At 46.8% G+C, this 22,792-nt stretch overlaps 4 protein-coding genes and 1 non-coding gene across 5 annotated transcripts; 4 read left to right on the top strand and 1 right to left on the bottom strand.

Moving 5' to 3' along the window:
- Nucleotides 1–12,020: 12,020 nt before the first annotated feature.
- On the top strand, nt 12,021–14,124 carry COCSUDRAFT_45611 (hypothetical protein; the record flags this gene model as incomplete). The annotated part of the gene is made up of 3 exons (XM_005642555.1): nt 12,021–12,482; nt 13,084–13,172; nt 13,851–14,124. The coding sequence occupies 3 exons, from the start codon at nt 12,021–12,023 to the stop codon at nt 14,122–14,124; spliced, it is 825 nt and encodes a 274-aa protein (XP_005642612.1).
- Nucleotides 14,125–15,539: 1,415 nt separating this feature from the next.
- On the top strand, nt 15,540–15,611 carry COCSUDRAFT_t80. The gene has a single exon. It is a non-coding gene; the product is annotated as a tRNA-His (tRNA).
- A 4,680-nt stretch (nt 15,612–20,291) lies between these two features.
- Nucleotides 20,292–20,501, bottom strand: COCSUDRAFT_20999 (mitochondrial inner membrane translocase; the record flags this gene model as incomplete). The annotated part of the gene is made up of 1 exon (XM_005642554.1): nt 20,292–20,501. One exon carries the CDS (start codon nt 20,499–20,501, stop codon nt 20,292–20,294), a length of 210 nt encoding a protein of 69 aa, XP_005642611.1.
- Nucleotides 20,502–20,794: 293 nt separating this feature from the next.
- On the top strand, nt 20,795–21,908 carry COCSUDRAFT_60566 (hypothetical protein; the record flags this gene model as incomplete). Its single annotated transcript, XM_005642553.1, has 4 exons — nt 20,795–20,867; nt 20,989–21,180; nt 21,431–21,695; nt 21,857–21,908. The coding sequence occupies 4 exons, from the start codon at nt 20,795–20,797 to the stop codon at nt 21,906–21,908; spliced, it is 582 nt and encodes a 193-aa protein (XP_005642610.1).
- A 9-nt stretch (nt 21,909–21,917) lies between these two features.
- Nucleotides 21,918–22,369, top strand: COCSUDRAFT_34624 (hypothetical protein). Its single transcript, XM_005642552.1, has one exon. It carries the CDS (start codon nt 21,924–21,926, stop codon nt 22,188–22,190), a length of 267 nt encoding a protein of 88 aa, XP_005642609.1. The 5' UTR covers nt 21,918–21,923; the 3' UTR covers nt 22,191–22,369.
- The last annotated feature ends 423 nt before the right edge of the window (nt 22,370–22,792 follow it).

The raw sequence follows: 22,792 nt of genomic DNA, 5'->3' as shown, positions 1-22,792 counted from the left end.
GCAGTGGTGATCACGTCACCGAGACGTGGCACTATATACACGGTGGTCACGGTGGCGTTGTCACAAGGCACTATCTTATTATTATGATTATTATTGTTATAATTATTACAGGTCGGCAAACCCAAAGCCAGAGGCCATAGGGCATACACGCAGGGCGTCTGCAGCCACATCTGCGGGGCCTTCATTAGTCTGCAGCCTATCACTCACTCATCATATACATGCATGCACTCCCTGCCCCGGATGAGTACCCCTCTATATCCGGGGCCTCTGGCCTGCCAGCAACGCAACACCATTGCAGGTGACGTTGAGGGTATCTTGCAGGAAAACCCAGAGTTGGGCAGACACTCACAGACAAACATGTGTGTAGTCACTCACACACAGGACAAACCGTGGTCATCATAAAGCTTTCTTAAGATAGACATTGAGCTGAATTCACCGTGCAGACAACAAAGAAGTTCTATGTGACACGAGGTCAACAAGGAAACTGTCCACAAGACGGTGGATCGCAGGCAACTGATCAGGAACCTCTGACATGAAATCGTCTCTCAGAAAAGAGGCGGCTCGCTCGAAAGGCGACAAGGCAAGGAACGCATCAAACAACGCAGCTCCAGCTAACTCCCTCAAAGACTCAAATAAGGCAGTCCGGAACTCTGCATAGGCTGCACACTGAAACAATACATGATGCACATCCTCCATAACATCTGCGTGGGCACAGGCCGGGCAAGCATCTGAGTCCTCCTCGTGGGCATGGTTGCGAAGGTAGTCAGCGCGATGGTGTGCAAGCATGGAGGTGCCAGACCGAAACTGGAACCGGATCTTCGCTCCCGATGCCCATCCGAATGCCGGAGCAGATACTCTTTTAGACCTGCACCCTCAGTGACACGGTTGTACAGTCCAAGCCGAGGCGTGGTTGAGAGGACCCCCGCAAGCAGCGCGGTGTCCCTCTCCTGAACAGCAGCATCAAGGGCAGTGACAAAGGCAGAATAACCTGCATCTAACCAGTCACGTGTGAACGAAGTAAATGATGACCAAATGCCATCACACACTTGACTCAACAACCGCCTCTTCCTACCCCTGACACCTGTAGGGACCTCCTGACCATATAGGAACCTCTCAAAGCGACTCTCAGGCATAGCTTGCAACCGGTGCTGCCACTTTAGCTTCGCAACATCTCTGCGCGAGCTAAGCAAAGGCAGGTCCAAATCTTCCCTAACAGCCTCTGAAGCGGTCAATGTGGGACAGCATAAAATCACTCGTGCAGCTTTAAGCTGCACAGACTCCAACGCTCTGGACTGAGCGGTGGTGGGCACAAGCACCTCACTAGCATACTCTAGACAGGGGCGCAGGGCGGTCAGCAAAAGTAGGCGCTTAACGCGCTGCAAGGTAAGCATCGGTAAAAAGCGGCTTCATAGCCGCGACACGTGCATTACCCTGCTTGACCACCCTCTCGAAATGTGCGTCATGCGAGCCATCTGCTGAAACAAGTACCCCTAGGTGCGGGAACTCCTCAACTACTGGGATCTGCTGGTCACCCCAAAAGAAGCGGTGTGCACGATCCTGCTCGGTAGCAGGCCCACGAATCATGACACCAGACTTAGCGACATTCGCTCTATATCTGTATTTCCTAGCATGGTCAAAACATGGCAAAATGCCCTTCTCTTGCAGGTCAGTAGCACTAGTAGCACACACTACCAGGTCATCTGCATACATGAGAGCAAGAATCCCTGCCATGAAAGACTCTGAAGCGGCCTGTCCCGAATGAAGCGTCTCTAGGAGCTCATTCTCAAAAATGGCATATAAAGTCGGTGACAGAGGGTCCCCCTGTGCAACACCCTGCTGGATGGGAAAAAAGTCCGAGTGGTTGCCATTCACAAGCACGCGGCTCTGTGTGTTGGCATAAAGGTTCCTAAGCAGAACTTGCCTCTCACTCCGGTGTCCCACAACTTGGCAAATAAGCCATCCCTCCAAACTGTGTCAAAGGCCTTAGCTGCATCTCTGAAGATGATGAACGTCGGCAAACCCTGGCGGATCCGGCTCTGGACAATCTGGGACAAGTTATGAATATGGTCGACGCAACTGCGCTTCCGGCGAAAACCGGCCTGACACGTGTGCAACCTCTGGTGAGTCTCCAGCCAAGACATCAAGCGTGTGTCAAGGGCTTTGTTGTATAACTTACCGACGACATTCAAGTTGAATGATTCAACAAAGTGATGCCGCGGTAGTTACCAGGATCCGCCTTGTCGCCCTTTTTGAAGATGTTGACAATCATTGTCACCGGTAAATTGAATGTTACCGGATCGCCACTGTTGTGGGACACTTTCAGTGGCCCACAGGACACTGGCGAGCCGGTGGAACATGTCAACAAGGGCCTTCCCACCCCCACCATACTTAAGAAGCTCGTTCACAAGGCCGTCATCCGTGCCGGCCTTGTGACAAGCGAGCTTTTTAAGTGCACTTCGATCTCCTGCACAGAGAACGCAGAGTCTAAGACATCATCTGAGTGGCAAGGGTCACGAGAAAGCAACTCATACTGCAAAACCCTCTCACTGACAACACGACAATACTCAGCATCAAAGTCACTGTCAGCATGCACATCGGTGGGCTGCCCCAGCCGCCGATAGTGCTCAGCAAAAACGCGGGTGATATCCTGATCGGAGCAGACGGTGTGACCTGCATCTCATAACACTCAGAGAGCCTCGTAGCTTCTGATACCTCTGTCAAAGTACCAAAAAAACATGCAGACATTCTGCGGAATCGAAGATGACGGCACAGTAGCTGTGAATCGTGGGCCAAACTTACCTGACAGGCCAGATGGCCGACACCAAGACCTGTCCTTTTACCTGCGGCCTACCTGTTACCCATTCGCATGTAGTCCATTACATTCCACATTCCACGCTCCATGCATCTTCTATATATATATGATTGTCACGATGATGGTGCACCTAAAGCTGTCAAAGCGGGGATGGTGTGACAAAATCAATAATATTGATTCAATATGCATCACGTTGAGATTTGGATGTTGCATATTCGGGAACCTTTAAATATGGGTAAGATTTGCTTGCTATCTGACCAATGGCATTTCGGGTGATGTTTTGCCAAACTCTTGAAGGAGGAGCAAGATCCTCGTTATCATCAAAGACCCCACATCAAACCAGCTGTGTTTCTCTGCATGGGCCATTATGTCTTCCTTCAGTTTATCCGCCAACCCCCGACCTGCTTGCCAATTCTGATACACTTCTTGCATGCGACACTTCAAGGATTGCACACTAGGCTCTGACCAAGATGGCTGTTGCACTGTTGAGTGTCCGAATAAGGTCATATTGCCACATGGTTTAATTGTACATTGTGCTGGCTCTGTATCAATCAGCAAGCACGCTGCCACATCAGTAGGGCATATCTCTACACTTGGCCCAAAATCCGTCACAATCACTTGGAGACCCATAGCCATGGCTTCCAAGACTGTCAGCCCAAAACCCTCACTACGATATGGTGATACATATACATCGGTTGCTTTATAAAGCTGGAGCATCTCAAAATGTGACAAATCATCCTGTAAGAGAAGGATGTCAGGCATCTCTGAATCATTTTGAAAAGCCAGAATCTCTTTAAGTTGGAAATCGTCGCCATAGACCGAGTGGATGATAAGGATTACGTTGTCACTATTCTTGAATGCACTTGTGAAGGCTTTCAGCAACACATCGATGCCCTTGCGTGGTAAAAGGCCACCGTTGAACAGAATTTTGAAGCCTTTCTGTGATGGCAATTTCAAAGGCTGCAGAGATACATTGAATTTACCAAATTCAATCCCATGGCTGACCACATTTATCTTGTTTCGGCGAACGCCGCCTTCCTCAAAAGCAAGTGCATTGTATTCTGATGGCACCCATATCTCCTGGGCCACCTCATTCATGGGGTCCACCCATGAGGAGGGAATGCCTTGGAATTCAAAAGCTTGCTGGTGGATGTATAAAAACTCAGGCATAGGTGGCGCAAAATTCGGCGGCCATGAATTCCTGAATAAAATAGCTGGCCCTGGAAGAGATGCTGCCTTCTCCCAAGACTGTTTGTGGTATGCCTCGTATACAAGCGTTTCCAAAACACCCATCTCCATCAGGCTCTTGCTCTTTGATGGCTCCTGCAGAATGACACGATAATTTCTCTACGACCCGATCAATGAAGATTCAAATGATATAAGGATACTAGTCATATGTACTTTACCGCTAGCATAAGCCACCAGTTGTTAGGATTGTTGCAACATGGTAGAACTATTGTTTGCAATTTAATCAGCGTCATTATCCTATTTCTCCTTTTAGAGTATGTTTACTATCAAGGTAGGACAGTCCGTCTGTAGTCAAGTGAGGCTGCCACATGCTGAGACCATTGTTGGGCATGTTGATCGGCCTTCAATCCTAGCATGATGCGCTCTTTTCGCAGCCAATGCCTTCAAAACATAAATGTATGTAATTACCGTGATTACATGGGAGTGACTTTCACTTACCTGAGGATCCAACAAGACGAGAAAATTCTGCCGGCCAGCAGGGGAGTCAAATGTGCGAGACAGCTGTAGCCAATAGCGCCTATTCACCTGTACCACGACAAGCAGTGATCTCCATGTAATTTTCATAAAAAGCCCTTCCTCTGTTGCACTTCATCCTCAGTTTGGATCATTATATCTGAATATCTGGTGAGGCTTTGTGTACGCAAATAAATATGTCATGTGCACTCGGCAAACATTGGTGAAAGTGCACTAGCAACATTTCTAAAGTGCGTTGGAAAGCAAACCTGTGCAATGCCAGATGGACCAAACAGAGGGCCTTCCAATACAAAAACTAAAGGCGAAGCATCGACCTCAAGAGTCGTATCGTAGCGGGTTCTTGGTAAGGAATTCTCAGGCAACCAAATTATATTACTGCGGATAATGCCTGAGCTCGAGAATTGCACTTCCCAGGTTTGACCAAAGGACTCCGTGGAAAGCATAAAGTTGTTTCTTGTCTGCCATTGCGCCCAGGTTTCCATATCAGCCAATGTCCTTTCTTGTGATGTGTCGAAGGGGTTGACAAAGATCTCTCCCAGGATGCCCTTAGGGCTGGCAAACCTGGCATCAGCATTAAAAATTATCACAAGTTTTGACTCCCATACCAACCGCCATCAAGTATTTTTTTGCAATTCGTCCACTTGCATATCAGATTTTCAATATATCTCTCTGCATTCATGAAATAAACCGATTCAATGTCGGAAAGGGAGCTTTTGCACCTATCATATATGTCGATTTGCAAGTCTATCAGACCTCCTGACGTGAGTGAGGCTCTTATGATAGCATTCTGGCAAGTAATCTGGAGAATGAGACTCTCCATGTCAATGGCCAGTCCCAATTCGCCCAGTCTGCCCCTTGCCACAGTATTCGGGTTCCATTCGAAATCGATTCCGATATCGGCGTTCATCAAAACCCAAAATTTTCCTGAAGAAACCCCTATGCCAAATAGCTCGCCCATGGAATTGAGAGCTCCGTTTACCTGTCGAGCCATGCATACTTATGATAAGTCTAATTGTAATGGGTCACAAATACGGCAGAATTGAAACTAATATTTCTACGTAGGATTGTGGTATCGTTCTGTTCAGCATTGTTCAACGGCTTTCACTGTGCTCCATACCATCTACCTAACAAAGCCCTGCAAATGTGTGATTTTGCCGACATCATCACAATTTTTGCGTTAAAATTCAAATCATGACCTCCACCATGTTCTGTAGCAACAAGTCAAATGTGTTTGAATTTGCTGACACACAAGCAAACCTTCTTATTCTTTTTCTTAGGGCTCTTGCGTACCTGGACATCGACGTCAATGTATAACGCATACGCCCCCATATTAATAATTGGGCGTGGAGCAAGATAGCGAAAATTCCAGGAGCTGCCGTCGGGCAAAGCTATAGTAGACGCATTCCATTTTGCTGTTGCAACAGTTGATGGTACTTCTGCAAATGGATCTGCGCTGAGGGGTGCTATCTCCTCCTCAGATAAAAGCCCAGCATATTGTGCAGCCACATGATCCCAGTCCCATCTCCGTACGAATGCTTGTGCCCGAGCACCCTGCCATCCAATATCTTCGTCAACATCAACCCAACTTGCAGGTCACTGGGTCATAACAATATGATGGTCGACCCCAAGGCACGGCCATCAGTGGTGTTATAGCGAGAAGATCATGAAAAGTATTATCCATTGCTGTTGTGAGTGCGCTAGGACTAATCTCGTCTTGTACGGATCGCACCATTTCTTTGCGCAACGCATCATCCTCAAGCAAGGTTGAGAGAGCTTTGGCAAGCGATGTACTGTTGTGATCTTTGTAGGGAACAATAATACCATTCGTGTCCTGTATCACCTCAAGTGCAAAATGGTATGGTGTTGATACAACAGGCATGCCGTTTGCCATGGCCATAAGAAGAGTTCCCTGCAGTCACCATGTATTGCACAACCTCAGCGCTCCCTAGAAGACCTTTACACGTAATGCACAAGCTCCTTTCGCCAAATCTGAAAAGCTGCTGCCACTTAATAGAGGAGCAAAAGAAGCTGCTACTCCAAGGGGCACCGCTGATATCTATTCAAATTCAGCCGCAACAGCAACAAAACTTTCAGTACAAAAGTGGCCTAGAAGCAAGCAATGTCACGAGCAATCCCTACAACATAGTAGAAATGAAAAGTGCCCTTCTTATAAGGAACCTAATCATTAGATGCAGGCTATTTGAAGGCTCTAGCCTTCCAAACCTATGTCATCCATTTCCATGCAAAAGGTTTATACTAACAAAGGGAAAGGAGCCAGTAGTAGCCTAAGCCTCTGAAAACGGAGCATAAAAATAGTAAGTGGCAAGGTGCATACCGAGGTTGGAGTGCTTTCATCAAAGGTTGTGACGTATACGCTCGTACACTTGAACATCAACATTAGTTCCTCTGTGGGTACAAAGTTGTTTAGCCAGATGACTTTGTCCTTCAGCCCTAAGGCTGTTGCCAAGTCAAGTAAATTCCGCATGAGTTTGCCTGTGCGCATTTCAGTTGTATAGATCAGACACCCTACTAGTGACCGCCTTTTTACACCTTGATGTGCTAAGGTACTATGTGTTGATCGTGATACTATTTCGCCATGAGTGCAGAGGTGATCGGCTTGCTATGCAAATTGCTACATGCTCAGGAGGTAGTGGGCATTTATGTATGCTCACCAGCTAGGGGCTCTGTTGGATGTTCTCTCCCTAGTATCAGAAAGAAAGTGTTTGGGTGCTGTACCAGAACTTTGGAGAATGCCAGGAGAACACGGTCAAGCCTCTTGGCTTTGTGGATAAGCCCGTTTGACAGGATGAGGTGCGACTCGTCATTGACGCCTATGGTCAGCAGTGCATGTTTGTACTTCTAGCATCCGCGTGAACAAAATGAATCCATTGAGTATCTTTGAGCTTCTTTCAATTGCACGTGGCTTCCCTGAGCACACCAAGGAACCAAACTTTTCTCAACATTAGGGGAATATTTACCTGCTTTGGTCAGAAGCTCCCTCACCTTCAAGCTTTTCTCCAATGCTGCATTGTCCATTCCTTGAAGGGATCTCGAGCGCCGTGCAGGCCTTGGGCCTTCCGGTGCATTAACTCCATGGGGAATGAAAACCACCTTGTGTGGGCTTACACCATATGCAGAGATCAAGCTATGCCAACCATACCTGGCAAACACATAAAATTGGGTAAGGATTCCCTCGAATATAGATCCCCATGTACATTTCACTGCATCAAGATTACAGTTTTGGTGCAGACTTTGCTGCATGATATTGCAACCCAAGTTGTTGAGCATGCCATTGTCAGCAATTTGTGTCACGATTCTAAGTTCAAAGATATGCTTTCAGTGGTTTTTGAGCACACCAATTTTCAATTTCTTACCAGCTCATAACAATCAGGCGCTCAGAATATTCCGACATAGCACGCAGAAGTCCTCTTTCCTCTAGATTTGGAGTGGCTCGCGGTGAATGTACCACAGTGTAAAGCTTTATGGTGGGATCAAGCCAGCGAGCTACATCCACCAACTGCCACATAATGGGGGTCAACCCAAACTCCTACGCATGAATGTTGAATGAAGCAGCTCAGCATAGGGGTACGTGGAAAACTTATGAGAAAAACGCATCCACAGTTTCAACAATAATTGATGTCAACAATTGTATGAAGGAAAAAATTGAACGGGAAATAACATTATGTTTTTGAAGGAAGTAGTCTGGGAAACCTGTTGGATTATGACGTGGCTGTAACCCGCCTTATGGATGAAATGTACCGCCTCGAGCATGATCCCGGACGGCATCTCCTGATAGAGACACACAAAATGACCTGCTTAATGATTGAGCAATCGTGGTTCATAATCAGCGCATATTCTCTCCTTGATTAGGAGGATTGAAAGATGTGTAGGTCTTCATAATGTACCACAACCAGCTGCTCAACGATTGTCAAATCGCACTTTTAGAACAGTGATGGTGGCACAAATGACTCTTGACAGCGGTGCTGATGAAAACCATTTTAGTGGGGAACTTCGTTTGTTGCTAGCTTCCTTGGATACGTATGATATCGAATGTTATCACGTTCAGCACCGCGCATTGATGCGCATCACTGCAATTACGATAGCACACCCTTAATTCTCAACCTTACAAAGAGATTACCGGTTCCGAGCAGCCCGGCGATATCTTCATATAGCAAGGTCAACGGCAGTTGTGTTGCAACCCAGAAGGTCAGGCCACAAGCACCATAGCCCCTTGATATATAGACGATATTCCACTTCAACGTAGTGTTTCCAGGACCATGCAAGATTTCACTGTGACACTTACCGAATCAACGCGCAGGTCGTATTTGACAATGGGGTCGGTGTAGACGAGGCGATCTGACGGATCCGACAGTGCAATAACTTCAATCTCGCAAGAGGGTGGCAACACAAGGTGTCCACGTAGTTGCGCGAGCAGCGCCGCAGTGAATGTTGCCAAGCCACAATTCTTAGGAGGGTATGTGCTCAACACTGCAACCTTGCATGTCCCCTACATTGGGCAATAGAAAGATCTCAAGACAGCTTACCTTCATTTCAAGCAAAGAAGGCTATAAGATAACCAAAAGGCCCCTCTTCAGCCGCACTTAAGGCGCAAAGATGGGTCCTAGGTCGATTGGCTATAGATCCGCTGCACAGCTGATCAATTGATGTGCACATAAATAGCCTCACAAGGGCTGCTATTGTAAACGGACAAATCTGTTGTTAAATACAATGTATTCTGCATGTCTTGGCCATCGCTTTTTGTCTGTGATGAAAGTCACAAGGCAGCACTGAAAAACGAAATTGTGCACCTATAGTGACAAGAAATGTTCCATGTATGATATTCAATCCACGAATGCTTACTTTGCTCGGACCATATGGAAAGAAAGGTTTGGGGTCTCTTACCACAGGGTCTCTTACCTCCATGCTGCCCGTCCAGGATTTGCCGCCCACACGTGGTATGTCACAAGACGCAGATTCGCCCTGCCTGCTCCTCAATGATGTTGAAAATTCAGCTGCCGCAGGCGAAATTCCACAGCAAAAAAATACTGCGCACTGGCGACATTCGTGTGCAATTGACTGTCAGGTGCCAGGGTCGAGCTCACTCACAATATATTTATTCATTTATCACTGTGGTCAATTACCTGAGGCATGCATTTAGCCGTCCTTGACCAGACAACACATGATGGCAACTGGAGTCAACATATTCTTGACACGAGGTTCTGAGATCTTCCTCATAGGCCCAATCCTCAGCCATGGGCACCTCAAGGCGCTTGATCATGTACTCACACGCTCTTGCCCAATCCGTATCTGGTATCTACATTAATAAAAAGGACTGGATTGACTGCCGCCTTGAGATCATCCTTCCATGTATTATATTGTGGAAAGCGTCGCTTCTTAATACATTTGCAAGCAGAAAGGTAACGCATGGCTAGCGTGTGCCTATTGTGAGATAATCAAAAAAGCGACATGAGAATGACGATTAACGACCACCTTCGTATCAGAGAAGCAGTAAATATGAATTTCAGCAGCGAAACTCTCCCGTTGTAGGCGCCATTCTTGGAATGACTCAAGTTCACGCTTGCAAGCGTTCGACCTTTCTGCTTCTGCCCTACATAGAACGATACTAGATTATCAAAATTCTTTGGGACTCCTTCGAAGAGCAGCATGCATACCAATCTGCCGAAGTCGTTGCATCTGCATCTTACTATCCTTGTAGTTTCACAAAGGTCAATAGGAGACAAAGGAGCAACACAATAAAACACTCTTTCACGCTACTACCTTCTCACCTGAATTGACCGAGGCAGTATGTCCTGTTGGTGAGCAATGTTTGGCACTCGTGTGGATCCAATTTCTGGCCACACATGTAACGAAGGGACTGAGAATGGAGGCCCCAGCCAGCGTCCAGAAGAGCCTCGGGTATTCGAGAGAAGGATGAGAATTCCCTCAAGCCGTTGTCCCTGAACATTAGACGAGGTCATGTCCTCTTGCATTCCAAAGTTGACATGCTCGAAAAGAATTTACGGGTTCATGTTAGAAGCTATATTCTTGCCTTACTGTGTCATTGATGCACCGGGCGCTATTTTGAAGAACGAGAACGAGTAATGCAACAATGACCCAGAATCTGTCTTGCAGGCCAGCTCTTCCAGTCTCCATATGATTTCGAGTATGTGACACCTGCCCGGTAGGAGCTCTTCAATGCCTTACTTTAATCCAAAATATATACCGTGTGCGATGCAGAGGTATATCTGGTGTTCGAAAAGATATCGCGACTTATGCACTCCACGACGTCTTGGTCCAACCTCGCAGTCTTTAAATACAGGTTCTTGATTGAAGAGCTTGCACAGTGTACAGTACACCCCAGTGTTCGTCACTTGCGGAATATCGGCAACTTCTTCACGTGCATCTTGGTGCCTGCTTGGTTAGTAATTGAACATGAAAGCGGATGTTGGCCCATTTGACAGGATGTCCTATGTATGGGCCGGCTAGTCAAGTTGTAATCTCAATGAAAGCATTGTCCCCTTCATAGACATTCCTGCAAGGTTTTTTTCTCCGATTCTGTAATTTTCGAAAATTGCTTAAAGTGAATCCTGATTACTTTGCGAAAGCTTTGCTTTGCAGGTCATTCTGAACTTCAAATGCCGTAAAGCGTGTCAGACTTCTAGGAGTTAAGTGATATCACGTCAGTGATTGCGGTGCTTGTCGCTCGAGGTGGGCATCCTTTCGTTGTCTGCCACTATATCACTTGCTACGTCTTATCTACGTCCTATATATTCTAATCTTAAACTACACAATATTCGGTTTCTATTCTATATTGCAGACATAAGCCCACTCATACCGGAGGTCGATTGTCTTACAGGAGGAGGGGAATCATGCACATAGAACTGAAATCTCTTCATCATCGCATCACATGGGCTGGGGAAAATCCGGGCAGCTTCTGTAGCTTTGCTTGGGCTAATAGTATCCTACATCTTTCCCTCTGACTGTTACGGGAACGATGCCTCGACAGCGTTTACACACTTCACACTGCAGTCAGACCACTGATAGTAATAGAAGTCAAGGATATGTGATTCAATCAAGTCTTGTGGTTTCCCTAGTGGGTAATGCACTTTTGTGCTTATTGCTTATCTACGTCTCCACAACACTATCCTTGCCCGCAAGGAAAGCACTGAGGTAGTCATTTGCCTGGTGCCTTGTCAAGCTGCACGCTACATGCTCGACATTACGTCTTGATCTACTTTGAGCAAAAAAAAGAATTGCATTGATCGTAGGAATGCATCGGCATCAATAAGCAGTACAGAAGTTTTGTTGACAAGGCTCACCAAAGTCGCACAGGTGAATATAAATCCCATTTCCAGAACTCACCAAGGCACAATTCAACCTATCGTAGCTAGGTCTACACAGCCTAATTGTTTGAGATACTGCACAAGCCCCCTTTGCTTGTTCTATAAGACAAATGTTAACCTTCTTTCCAGCAAACTTTGAATCAATGAATGCGACTGTAACCACGGACTGTATTGCTTTGCTCCAGTTGTTGTCACCTTCCCTTCACTATAATATTTGCAGGAACCTTGGAATGTTCTTGCAGGTGACGGGGACACATCTGGCAAGCGCCACCGTGCGTCTAAATCGTGGCACTGATGTTGCTCTCAACTTGCAGAACAGTATCGGTCAGCATCGAAATGCAATTAGGAAACTTGATGCTAATGCAAAAATAGGCGTACAAGGTCTTGAGGAATGCCAGCAACTTTTGCAAAAAAGAAGATTGGGCAAGGCATGGCTTACTGTGGGGATACCGACCGTTCCGCGGCAAAATGAGGCAGACTATCTGAGCAAAACACTTGAAAGCATATTGGAAGAGCTTCCACTCGATACAAGTGATCCACTATACGAGAATATAATAGTGGTTGTGATGAATAACCAGATTGGCAACCACAGCGTCTTCTACGAGGTAACCTCTCAGCATCATTAATGCGATATTGCTATACAAATCTTTGCCGCACATATGGCCGCATTACAGCAAAGCAATGTCACGATGCAAATCTTGTGTGTGCATCTATGGATACACGTCACCCTGTGTTGCGTACATATTGAAGGATAGGGAGACTTCAAATGATCCAATTTTCAAAATAGTTTAACACCAGGAGATCAAAGGCCATGATCACACAGGTGCAAGGGCGCATTGATACGGGACCAGCAGATGATGTGTTTGTGGCTAAGGCACGCGTTTATGTGAGAATGCTTGAAAATACTGGCCTGTTGCCTGATCCAGCGCCAGACACAGAGGATCCTAACGACCTTGATAACCCTACCGATCGCCCTGGGAGGTGTGACGACACTGCCAGCATTATGTGCCAAATCCTGCCGGGCAGTACCCTTCTTAATGACTTCATTTGCTTCTTGAAGTGGTACTTCTGTCAATAGAAGTATGCCATTCGTTGATGCGCCAATCTGCGCTGTGCAACCTCACTGAGTCAGGTGGCTCCAACATCTTGATGGCAACCTACAAATGTATGACTGATTTCTGGAGATATTCTGTTCTGGGTAGGCAGGTGCGGAAGCAAACATGCGACCTTGTCAGCCTCATGGAAACCTCCGCACCCTTGTCACATTACTATCTCTTCATGGAAGATGACTTCAGGTACTCGTTGTGGTTGACAAGGCAATTACCAAGTCTATCAGAAAGTCTAAGGCTAAAGATTCAATGGAAGAGCAAGAGGGTGTATTTTGTTTTTGCAGATGTGCACCTAAGGTTGAGGTTGTGCATGCAATAATACGTCATTGTGAGAGTTCCACAAATTTGTATCTCAACCCCTCTCTTCGATCACACCGGGTAGATATTCGACGCTTTAGCCGCATCTTCAGTGGACATTGCGTCTGGACGTGATATGCACTTTTCGACTAACCATTTTAGATGAAGTTTACAAGCAGATGATTGTGATTTCCCCGTGTAAAGTAGGGCACTTGAGGGTTTGGCAAGTCCAACAAGTAGTAGGATTGTGGCAGCCTTAAACTACAGCTTCTACAAGACGTGCCTTGCTTTTTGGCAGGCAAAGCGTGTAGAATTAATAATATAAAATAAGGCACACTCTGGAATTTGGAGCTTGCACGAGATTCTAGCCAAATTTATGTGTATAACTTGGGTAGGGTACAACTTTGCACATAAACTTCTGAACAAGACATATGTGGAGGGTCTAGATATCTCACATGATACCACGAAGATAGAGCGTGGCAATGACCTATGCTCAGCGCATGCGAACGTTTTGTTGGTTTCATGCTTATCGCAAGTGTCTTACGACAATTCTATTCTATACTGCAGGATGTGTCCCAATGCGATGCGCATCATGCAGTATGTGGTGGCAAAGCTTAATGCGGCGCGGGAAACAGAAGAGTGGCTGAGTGTTCGGTTGAGTTATGGCATGAATGGGATCCTTCTGCCCACTGTGCACTTGCACAGCTTCGCAGAACACTTACGGCACGCGCGCCTCCTTAACATGAATGTGAATGCATTTAAATTCGTAACATCACTTTCGTTCAGTTCAGTTCACTTCATTTCATTCCAATCCATTCATCTTTATTTTGTCACACCATGACCACTTTTTTCTTTGTCGGGGCACTGGCCTCACGGTGTGCAATATGCATAATCTTTTGACACCTAGCAAGCATAACAAAGCTCTGGAAGTGAGGGACTTTGTAAACAATTGGATTTATGATTGGAATTTGACAGATTCATTTCGGCCAAAATGTTATAAATCTATCTACTCGTGCTTCCCAAAATGCGACGGCTCTTGAGGAATCCATATGGAATAGGATTTCAGCATCGCAGGTTGATCTGTATTGGGTCCACATGGCCAGTCAATTAAGGAAGTCTCAGGCAACCTCATCTCCTTCTACTAACAATGTGTCCTTGCTATGCAGCGTCCACACAGCATGGCTACCACCGGACTTGTTGTATGGGGAGTGGCTGAAACAAGAAAGCCAAAAAAAGGCAGTTGATAGCACTAATAGAACCACTTCTGGGAAACATCAATATGTCTACCATAAAAATCTGCTTGACCACCTTGGCACATACTCCTCATTTGCAGTCCGACCTGATCGCCTGCCATTTCCTGGCTGTTTTCATGCCATGTCGGACATCTGGTCGTTGCCAAATACAGAGCGTTATCAGGTAAATCTTGTCCTGAAAAACACCCTATATTATATGGTATTGACGATCCTAATTCACCCTTTACGTACCCAAATGCCGATGGCCGGCAAGTCGATGATCGACACTTGTGGCACATTGCGTGATATCATCGATCAGGTGGTGGCGACACAAATGTTATCAGCCATTTTGATTTCGGCTTTGGAATCCTGAGCATCATCTTAGGATATGGATGAACCATTCACTAGTGCTAATGTTCTACACGTTTAAAAGAAAGTGTTGTCAATACTGACTTGGTTGAATTGGAAGTATTGCAAACAAGGAAAACAATTCTAACATAGAGCTGGTCTGCAGGCCGGAGCATGCCCCAAAAGTGATTTGTCACCATGTCCTGTGATATCGGGAAGTGTAGCATGGATTTGAAATCCAATTTCCTTGCCTGAAAGCGTCGATGACACAGAAAAATTCCACGAGCCCAATCAAAATTGAACCACGACCGTTGATATTCAACATCTTAATCCTAATCTTAAACATTTATTTAAAAACTCTTGTCAAAATCAGGTTACTGAGATTTGCTACTGTCCTTACATCTTATGTCCCATACTTGCTGATTTCGACTTTCACAACTTGCGGCAAGTTGATCCTTCATACATATGCATATGCCATGATCAGTGATCATCGTAGGTGATACTGTATGTTGGTATTGAGCTAATTCAGCTCAATACGAGTTTGGTTTAAACGTTACATTTGAAATTGTTCGGCACCAAACAATTTGAATCTTTGGTTATTGACAGTACTGTTTAGGGTTTAGGGTTATTGTTATCTCGGCATTGGGTAAAACCATTGCAGCGGGCCCTCCCAGGCGTCGATGTTGTATAGTGGTTAGTACACCACGTTGTGGCCGTGGAGACCAGGGCTCGATTCCCTGCTTCGACAACTTTTGTGTATGCCCTATGGCCTCTGGCTTTGGGTTTGCCAACTTGTAATAATAATAACTGTTTAACTAGTTTGACTTGAAACAGTATCACTTGAGTGGAGCATTTGAAAGTTCAACGGTTGTGGATTCTGCGATCTAGATCTGCTATCGACGACATCATGCCACGCAGTAATTCATTAGAAAGTGATCAAATGCAATTTTCTTCCATATTAAAATTTAGGGTTCCAAGGCGATTTTAGAATGGCTATACCGTACTGGTCACTGTAATGATTGTTTTTTAGCTTGCAAACAAAAATATGATCTTTTTGTCGTGCGGGAAAGCCCTGCGGGAAATCTATTCATATCTCGAAATTTCCAAAGTGCGGGGTTCAGAATGACCAGTACGTTGTAGGAGGGCAAGGGAATCATTCCCTTGCCCTCCTACAACGCATGATGCTGCGCTCTGATTGGTCGACGTAATATATCATGGCTGCCCAGCACTAAAACGCCGGCAGGACAAAGTTTGGGGGGGTTTCTGTCATAGTATCTGATTAGGAGGTTTATCTCATGAGGTTTTCAATCCAGTTTTGACTCAGACAGAAACACAAGGCCTGGTGTTCTTGATGTACCTGGAATAATCCGAGTGATTTTGCACTGCAGAAATGGCATTCACTGTGAGTTCCATTTGACGCTCAGTACACCAAAGCCTTACACTGTGATCTTCCTTCTGCTCGATACTCATCCCCCCCGATACCTCAGTTTCCCCCTCCGGTGGCCCTTGTGGGGTTAATTAACTCTCTGCTTATAAGCAGAGAGCTCTTAGAATTGTCTTGCCTGCAAGTTGCATCTCATACAGCATTCATTCTGGGTCAGAGTACTTGGGTATCAATGGCGTCGCTATAGTTATCCCCATAATATAACACTGTATAGCTTTGGGAGCCCCGGCTGGCGGGGGGCGGTATAAATACTGAGCACCGTGCCCACGGTTGATTGGGTCCTGCTTGGATCTGGCGAGTCCATCAAGGGGTAGGATTTTGGCAGCCTTTACCGGTGACCGCAGTGACTGCACTGCAGTCACTTCGGTCTGAATACAAGCTGGCAGCTTGTATGCAGACGCACCTTGCTTCTGGGAGGAAAAGCGTGTAATAATATTAATAATCATAGCTTTGGGACTGGCCTGCAGCTAATATCTGGCTGCACTGGAGAAGTATACTCCATTGCGCCATGTATGGGAATTTCTGGTGGACAGCTATTCCAAGTGCTGGTCTCATGATCATTTGGAGACAACATTCAGTGCATGCAGCTCTAGTTATAGAGATTCTCTACAAATTTTAATTTGCGGCACCAAACAGAAAATCGCCAGCCTAACAAAGTCTTGCACTTCATCTAGTGCCTGAAAGGGGCCGTCCTATGGAGCAGCTCAGCTGTGCCATTTCCGTTCTTGTTGCGCCATTGTTTGACTGCACATGACCATCAGGATCCTTGCCATGCAACAAGTAGGCCATTGTGTACGAGCAGCCTATCTGCTACTAGCAGGAGTTCAAAAGGACAGATTGTCTCACAGTAGTCTTTCATATGTTTGACTTTTATCAATGTGCCAGTATCCATATGGTTATTACCCTGGGCATGGACCAATACATAGCGGGCAAGACACAAAGACTCTTCTCGGAGGAATCCCATGACGCACAGACTGAGAAGGGCCAGCTAGCAACCTGCAGCTGGGCAGCTTAACTCACGAAGCCACATGCGGCATTAAAACCTTGAATGTTAGAATTTGGCGTTGCCTTCATGGTGTTGGACGTCCCGCCGGGAACATCCTGAGGCAAGATGTACTACATGTAGTACATATGATGCACAAACTTTATGATGCACATGTAATTTGAGGACTTTGTCAAATTAACTTTCCAAATGGATCGCTAGATGACCCTCGTGTCAATTGGCAGCTTAAATTGTAATTACAAGCAAGGCTTGTAGAGCACCAAGGTACAACGTTTTTATCTATTCAATACTTAGACAGTACCTCAATAGCTAATATACTATACGATACCGTAGTGGCAGTGCCGTAAACCGGTACTATTCTTATGACCATGTTGCAGCTTAGCAAACCCAAAGCGAAAGGCCATGCTGTGTCTGGTACTACCTAGTAGGGCATACAAACAGGGCGTCTACAGCCACATCTGCGGGGCCTACAAAAGTCTGCAGCCTAGTTCCCTACGCTTCTGACAATATCTCAGGACAAACCCTCACCGAGGGCATGCACTCCCTGTACCTAAAACCTAAGAACAACGCCAAGCAGCAGACGTCCAGGATCTTTTTATTCGCATTGCATGCAGCGGCGATTGAAGGGCGCAATGCACTCACACGTTGTGTCCAGTACTCTGTACACTGGGGCACACACTAAATAGCACACACATATATGGCACATTGCATCCTCTGGCCGACAAGCTTGAAAATTTCCACACATAAATTATGGATCTTCTTCTCTAAGAGACCCAGCATGTGATACTACAGTTTGTCATATGATGTGAATATCTGGTTCCATATTGGGCAGCTCAGCCTTCAATGTCCTGGCCAAATACGGCCAGTACAAGCATTATTGTGGCAGATGCCCCAATATCTCTGCATTGGAGCTTGTACGTTTTGATTTGTGAAAAGAACTTACATTGCAATCAGCTCGGCGCACATTCTGGGCACATGGTGTCACAGTGTGCGGCATGCGCCTTGCATGAAGCCTGCCAGGGCCTCAGTGAGCCTCCTACACACCCTGCGATCCTCAACGGTGGACCAGTAGTTGAGGGCATCACTCATGGAAAAGCTCTTCAAATCCCCTGTTTGTGACGGATTGCGTGTCCGACACGCAAGAGTCTTTGCCTCGTTTTTCTCCCGCCACAGTGGCGGATTGGGGGTTGGGCAGGATTTTTTTTGCCCGCCACAAGTGGCGGGCAGGTGGGACGGTCCATTTTTTTTTCGGCCAATCGTGGCGACCTTCAGTGATTTTGCAATACGCCACAAAGTACCTCAATTTTTTTTGCAATCCGCCAATTGGCAGGTTCCGGCCACAAATCGAAACAGTGTCACTGTCATTGACTCCAGATGACTCATCTGGTCACCTAAGGCCAGAGGTACATTCTGTCCAGACCCTCAAAATTTCTGCCGCGCACCCTGGTCTGGGGGAACTGGCAGGATTTACGACCAACGAAATAGCGAGCAAACATTTTAGGTTTTCCGTGGACTCCTGAAGAGCGCGGTAAAACGAACGAAATTGACAGGCCCAGGCCGGGGCTGTGCATGTATTACCGTCTGTGTTTTGGCAGCCTGAGAAATCCCAGGCAGTGCTCCTGCGACTGGGAAATCACACTCTTCGCTCTCGATTCTGGGAAATCTCGAGCGCTATCGTGCCTGGGAAATCCCGAGTTCACACTGATGCTAGGATATCCCGGAAGATGCCGACGCTGAGGTTTACCGGGATTACATGTAATCAGGGATCCCCAGTCGTGGGGAACACCCCAGCTTTTCCCAGATACGACCGTGCCTTGAGTTACGTCTGTTCCTGAGGAAACACGGGTCACTGTGCATACTGCATACTGGGTTCTGTAGTAACCTCTTACACTCTCCTTACTCTCCTTATACAAGTAGCACAGCAGAAATCAGGACAATGCAAAAGGTTCATTGACAGGGCAGCAAGTTCCCGGCACCTGCCGGCATGTGCCGCACACGTGTCAAACAGATAGTATCCTAGGCTAGGAATTTCCTAGCTGAGAGAACTGCCCATGTGTCCAGCCGAAGTAAGTCTGTGCGTAGGAGAAGAGCCCCCAGTGACTGCGACACCATCACAACCCCTATTCCCATTCCAAGCAGCAACATCTATAACCCAACGTATGAAGGTTTCTTGCGACACTCGTTCAGTGAACGACGTTCACAACTTTAAGCAGCCTTGCAACATTTCGAGGCTTTCAATATGCGCAAGCAGACGTTTCGGATGAAACCGTGGAACATGGGATCCTGTTCTGCCGGGAGATTTTATAAATTATTAACTGCCGAGGATCCCAGTTCAGCCAATCATAGCGCAGCATTCTGGTTGCCCTCCGTATATAGCCATTTTAATCATCTTAATTTACAGTCCCCTGCCTTCGGATGAGACAAATGATGACATAATCGTCAACTAAATGACATAATCGTCAAAGCGCATGCCTATCTGAAACTTGCTCTGACACGAAGCACAAACGCTTAGACGCTCAGACCACCTTGGTTGTAAGAGCGCTATTATGGGAGGCACCTGTCACAGTGTAGCCTTGCCATGGCTCAATATTGCAAAGATTCTGAGGAAAAGATGACATTATTTCGGCTTCAGTTCGGGAGCATGCCCCAGTTCATGCATATGCTACTAATGATTGCCACCCCAAGCCAAGACCAGGAAAACTGAAGCATTGCTAATCAGCTGGCTGCAAGGCGAGTTGCTGCTCAAAGTAATGTCCCGAACTTCTGGCTGATGGCTAGGTCCACTATTTAGAAGCCGCCGCCTGCGCTCGCTTATTTGCTGGAACCGCTGTATGATGAACTGCAGCAAATGAAGGGAATGCTTGAGACAGTAAGTTGGCGCGTGTGAAACTCAACATATGCTGTTGTGAGCACTGTGGGCACCAGAGGGCCTCCACATACACATGTGGCAAAGCTCAGGAGCTAAGAAAATAAGGTTACTTTCATACCTGAGTTGTTTCTATGAACCGCTTTGCACAGTCGCTGAGACAAGCCTCCTCTCTGCTGCCCAAAGAGCGACCTGGTGTGCCAACGCATTTGTCCCAGCATGTGTCTGTCAATCGTGCGACTGTCTGCTGCATCTGAGCCTTTGCTTGCTCATTGAGTAAGAACTGCTGCAACTCGGGTGAGATTTTCTCCTCAGTACCGCTCATCGTCTTGTCAGATCACTTTTTGCTTAAAGACCTTCCCCCGAAAATAAAATTATACGGTGCGTTCGTCGGCTTCTCTGAGTGGATACCAAATGATTTGCGTGAATGATCGTCTAGATCTGTGATGCCGATGTTCACAACAACAATGCACCTAGCCGAAGCAGCTCCAGCGAAGAAGCTGCGGCTCCCCCGCAGGTCCTCCCGCTCTAGCTACTCATTCTTCCGAGGAAACTGGCCCTGCTTCTTTTCTCTTTCAGTTCTCCGTATGCATCAGAGGTGAAAGTAGGGATCCAACCATGGACATCATCTCCATTGAAGGAACCGTCGAAGGCAATGAAGGCGCACCACTTCCGTCAGACGACAAGAGCGGTCCGCTTGCTATTTATAGTTCATTCTGCTTCCTGGTGTATCCAATTGTATTCAGCTACAAATCATCTGCTAGTCATACTAAATCGAGCGATCTCATCTCTGCCGTTGGAATGATACGTAGATGAAGACGGCTTTGGAGCTGTAATCCCCACGCTCGGCATCTCTGCCGAGGAAGTGACGGATGAGCAAATCGATGAGATTGCCGAAGGTGTAGCCGCCGATAATAGTCAAGCTGAAATCGAGAAATATGTCTTCGAGGCTCCCGAAATATTGGAGGCTTATGCAGGCCCTGCGGACGGCGAGACAGCTGCGGGTAGGCACTCTGTGCCTCACACCACATCCATGGTGTGAGGCGTTTGCTTCACCATTTTGCTTCACCATTTGCTTCACATGTTCGTGAGTTGTCCTCCAGTCTCGATATTTATATACATATTTGGCCTGTAGACCACCCTCATCAAGACGCAAGACAGCATCTTCTGCGTCTTAAGAGCGCCAGGCATCTTGGACGTGTCTATCTCTTCAAGAACAGCAATTGGACCTGATGCACCTGCTGTTCCCCGCAGAATCACCCCTTACAGGAGAGGTGCAAGATGTTCTCACTTCCCAAGGAGACCCACAAGCATCAGAAGTGGCAGTCACAGATACGCTTGAGCACACAACGGCGGTGGTGCAACCTGACACCGTCGCCATCAAGGAGACATCTCCTGAGGATGCATCTTTGGATGCTGCAACCGCGGTCGTCTCAGAAGAGCTCCCAGTGAAGGAGTACCTGGATGCAACAGTGGTGCCAGCCCTCAGGGTTGGGCTGCGCATTCTGGCCAAGCAAAGGTGCGCCAGACCACCCATAAAGGTTGCCAATTGAGCAACAAATTGGCCTTTTTGGGGCTTGCTTTGCTGCAGGAGTGAGCTGATGCACATCAGGGGTGACAGTGTTCATATATGAGATTATGTGGATGCTGAATGGCCTCTGCGCTCTGTGATTTGCGCAGGCCACCGAGTTATAACGGGAACTATCATTGCCTTCTATCTCCCATGTACTGAGGGCTGCAAGACGTGATGATTTTTATCTTTGAAGAGAACACGAAATATCACACGATGATGCGCCTTCAGTTCTCTTACGGGGAATGCGAAAGCTCCTCGCGTAGAATGCCGAAATTTGTTGCTGCTAGTGTGTCCGGCGTTCGCATGCTGCGGATTCTTCTCCTAGTTTTATGGATCCTGGAATCCTTGAGCACAGCAAAATCTAATTTCATCCACCACGAGCCAGGCGGGTTACATACCCTCGAGCGTTTCTCAACCTGCTTGTGTCTTCACAAAACGTGATTGCATTGATTTTAGTGCCTTGATGCTGAGAAAGAAATCGCAGGTGGTGGGGAACCATCTAGCAGGCACATCTCGGAGGCACAAGCCGTCCACGCGTTACAGCGTATAACGGCGACGTTTGAGGCCCGAACGGGCGCAACTAGTGTGCCTCATTGGTGTAATCTTACAGTGTATGGGTCCGGATATGGCAAGCATCAAATCTGCAACGTGGCTCATTTTATAAAGCCAGACGGCGCCTGTATTTTCTGGTCTTTTAGCATCAATTACGATGCATCCTTTGATACAGACTTGATATCAAGACACAACTGTTATGGTTTGGGATTGGATCCCTCTGTCTCCTACCAATCCAACTTCTTAGGGGCCAACGCAGTCTTTTTGCAGGTGGGTGCTAGGCTCAAAGAATCGCCACCCTTCGTACCCAAACCTGGTGTTTGGTTTCTAGCAAGCGTTCCCCTCCTCGCAAAGGCGTTGTCCATCGAAAAAGTTGCAAGTGCTCAAAATGGACTGTGAAGGATGTGAATACGGCCTGGCCGATGACATTCTCAAGCATGACGAGAGTTTTGTCCATAAGGTGGACCAATTTGCAATCGAGGTGCATACCA

This window comes from Coccomyxa subellipsoidea (genome assembly GCF_000258705.1).
Source record: "Coccomyxa subellipsoidea C-169, whole genome shotgun sequence".
NCBI lineage: Eukaryota > Viridiplantae > Chlorophyta > Trebouxiophyceae > Coccomyxaceae > Coccomyxa > Coccomyxa subellipsoidea.
This window is presented reverse-complemented; position numbering and strand designations above follow the sequence as displayed.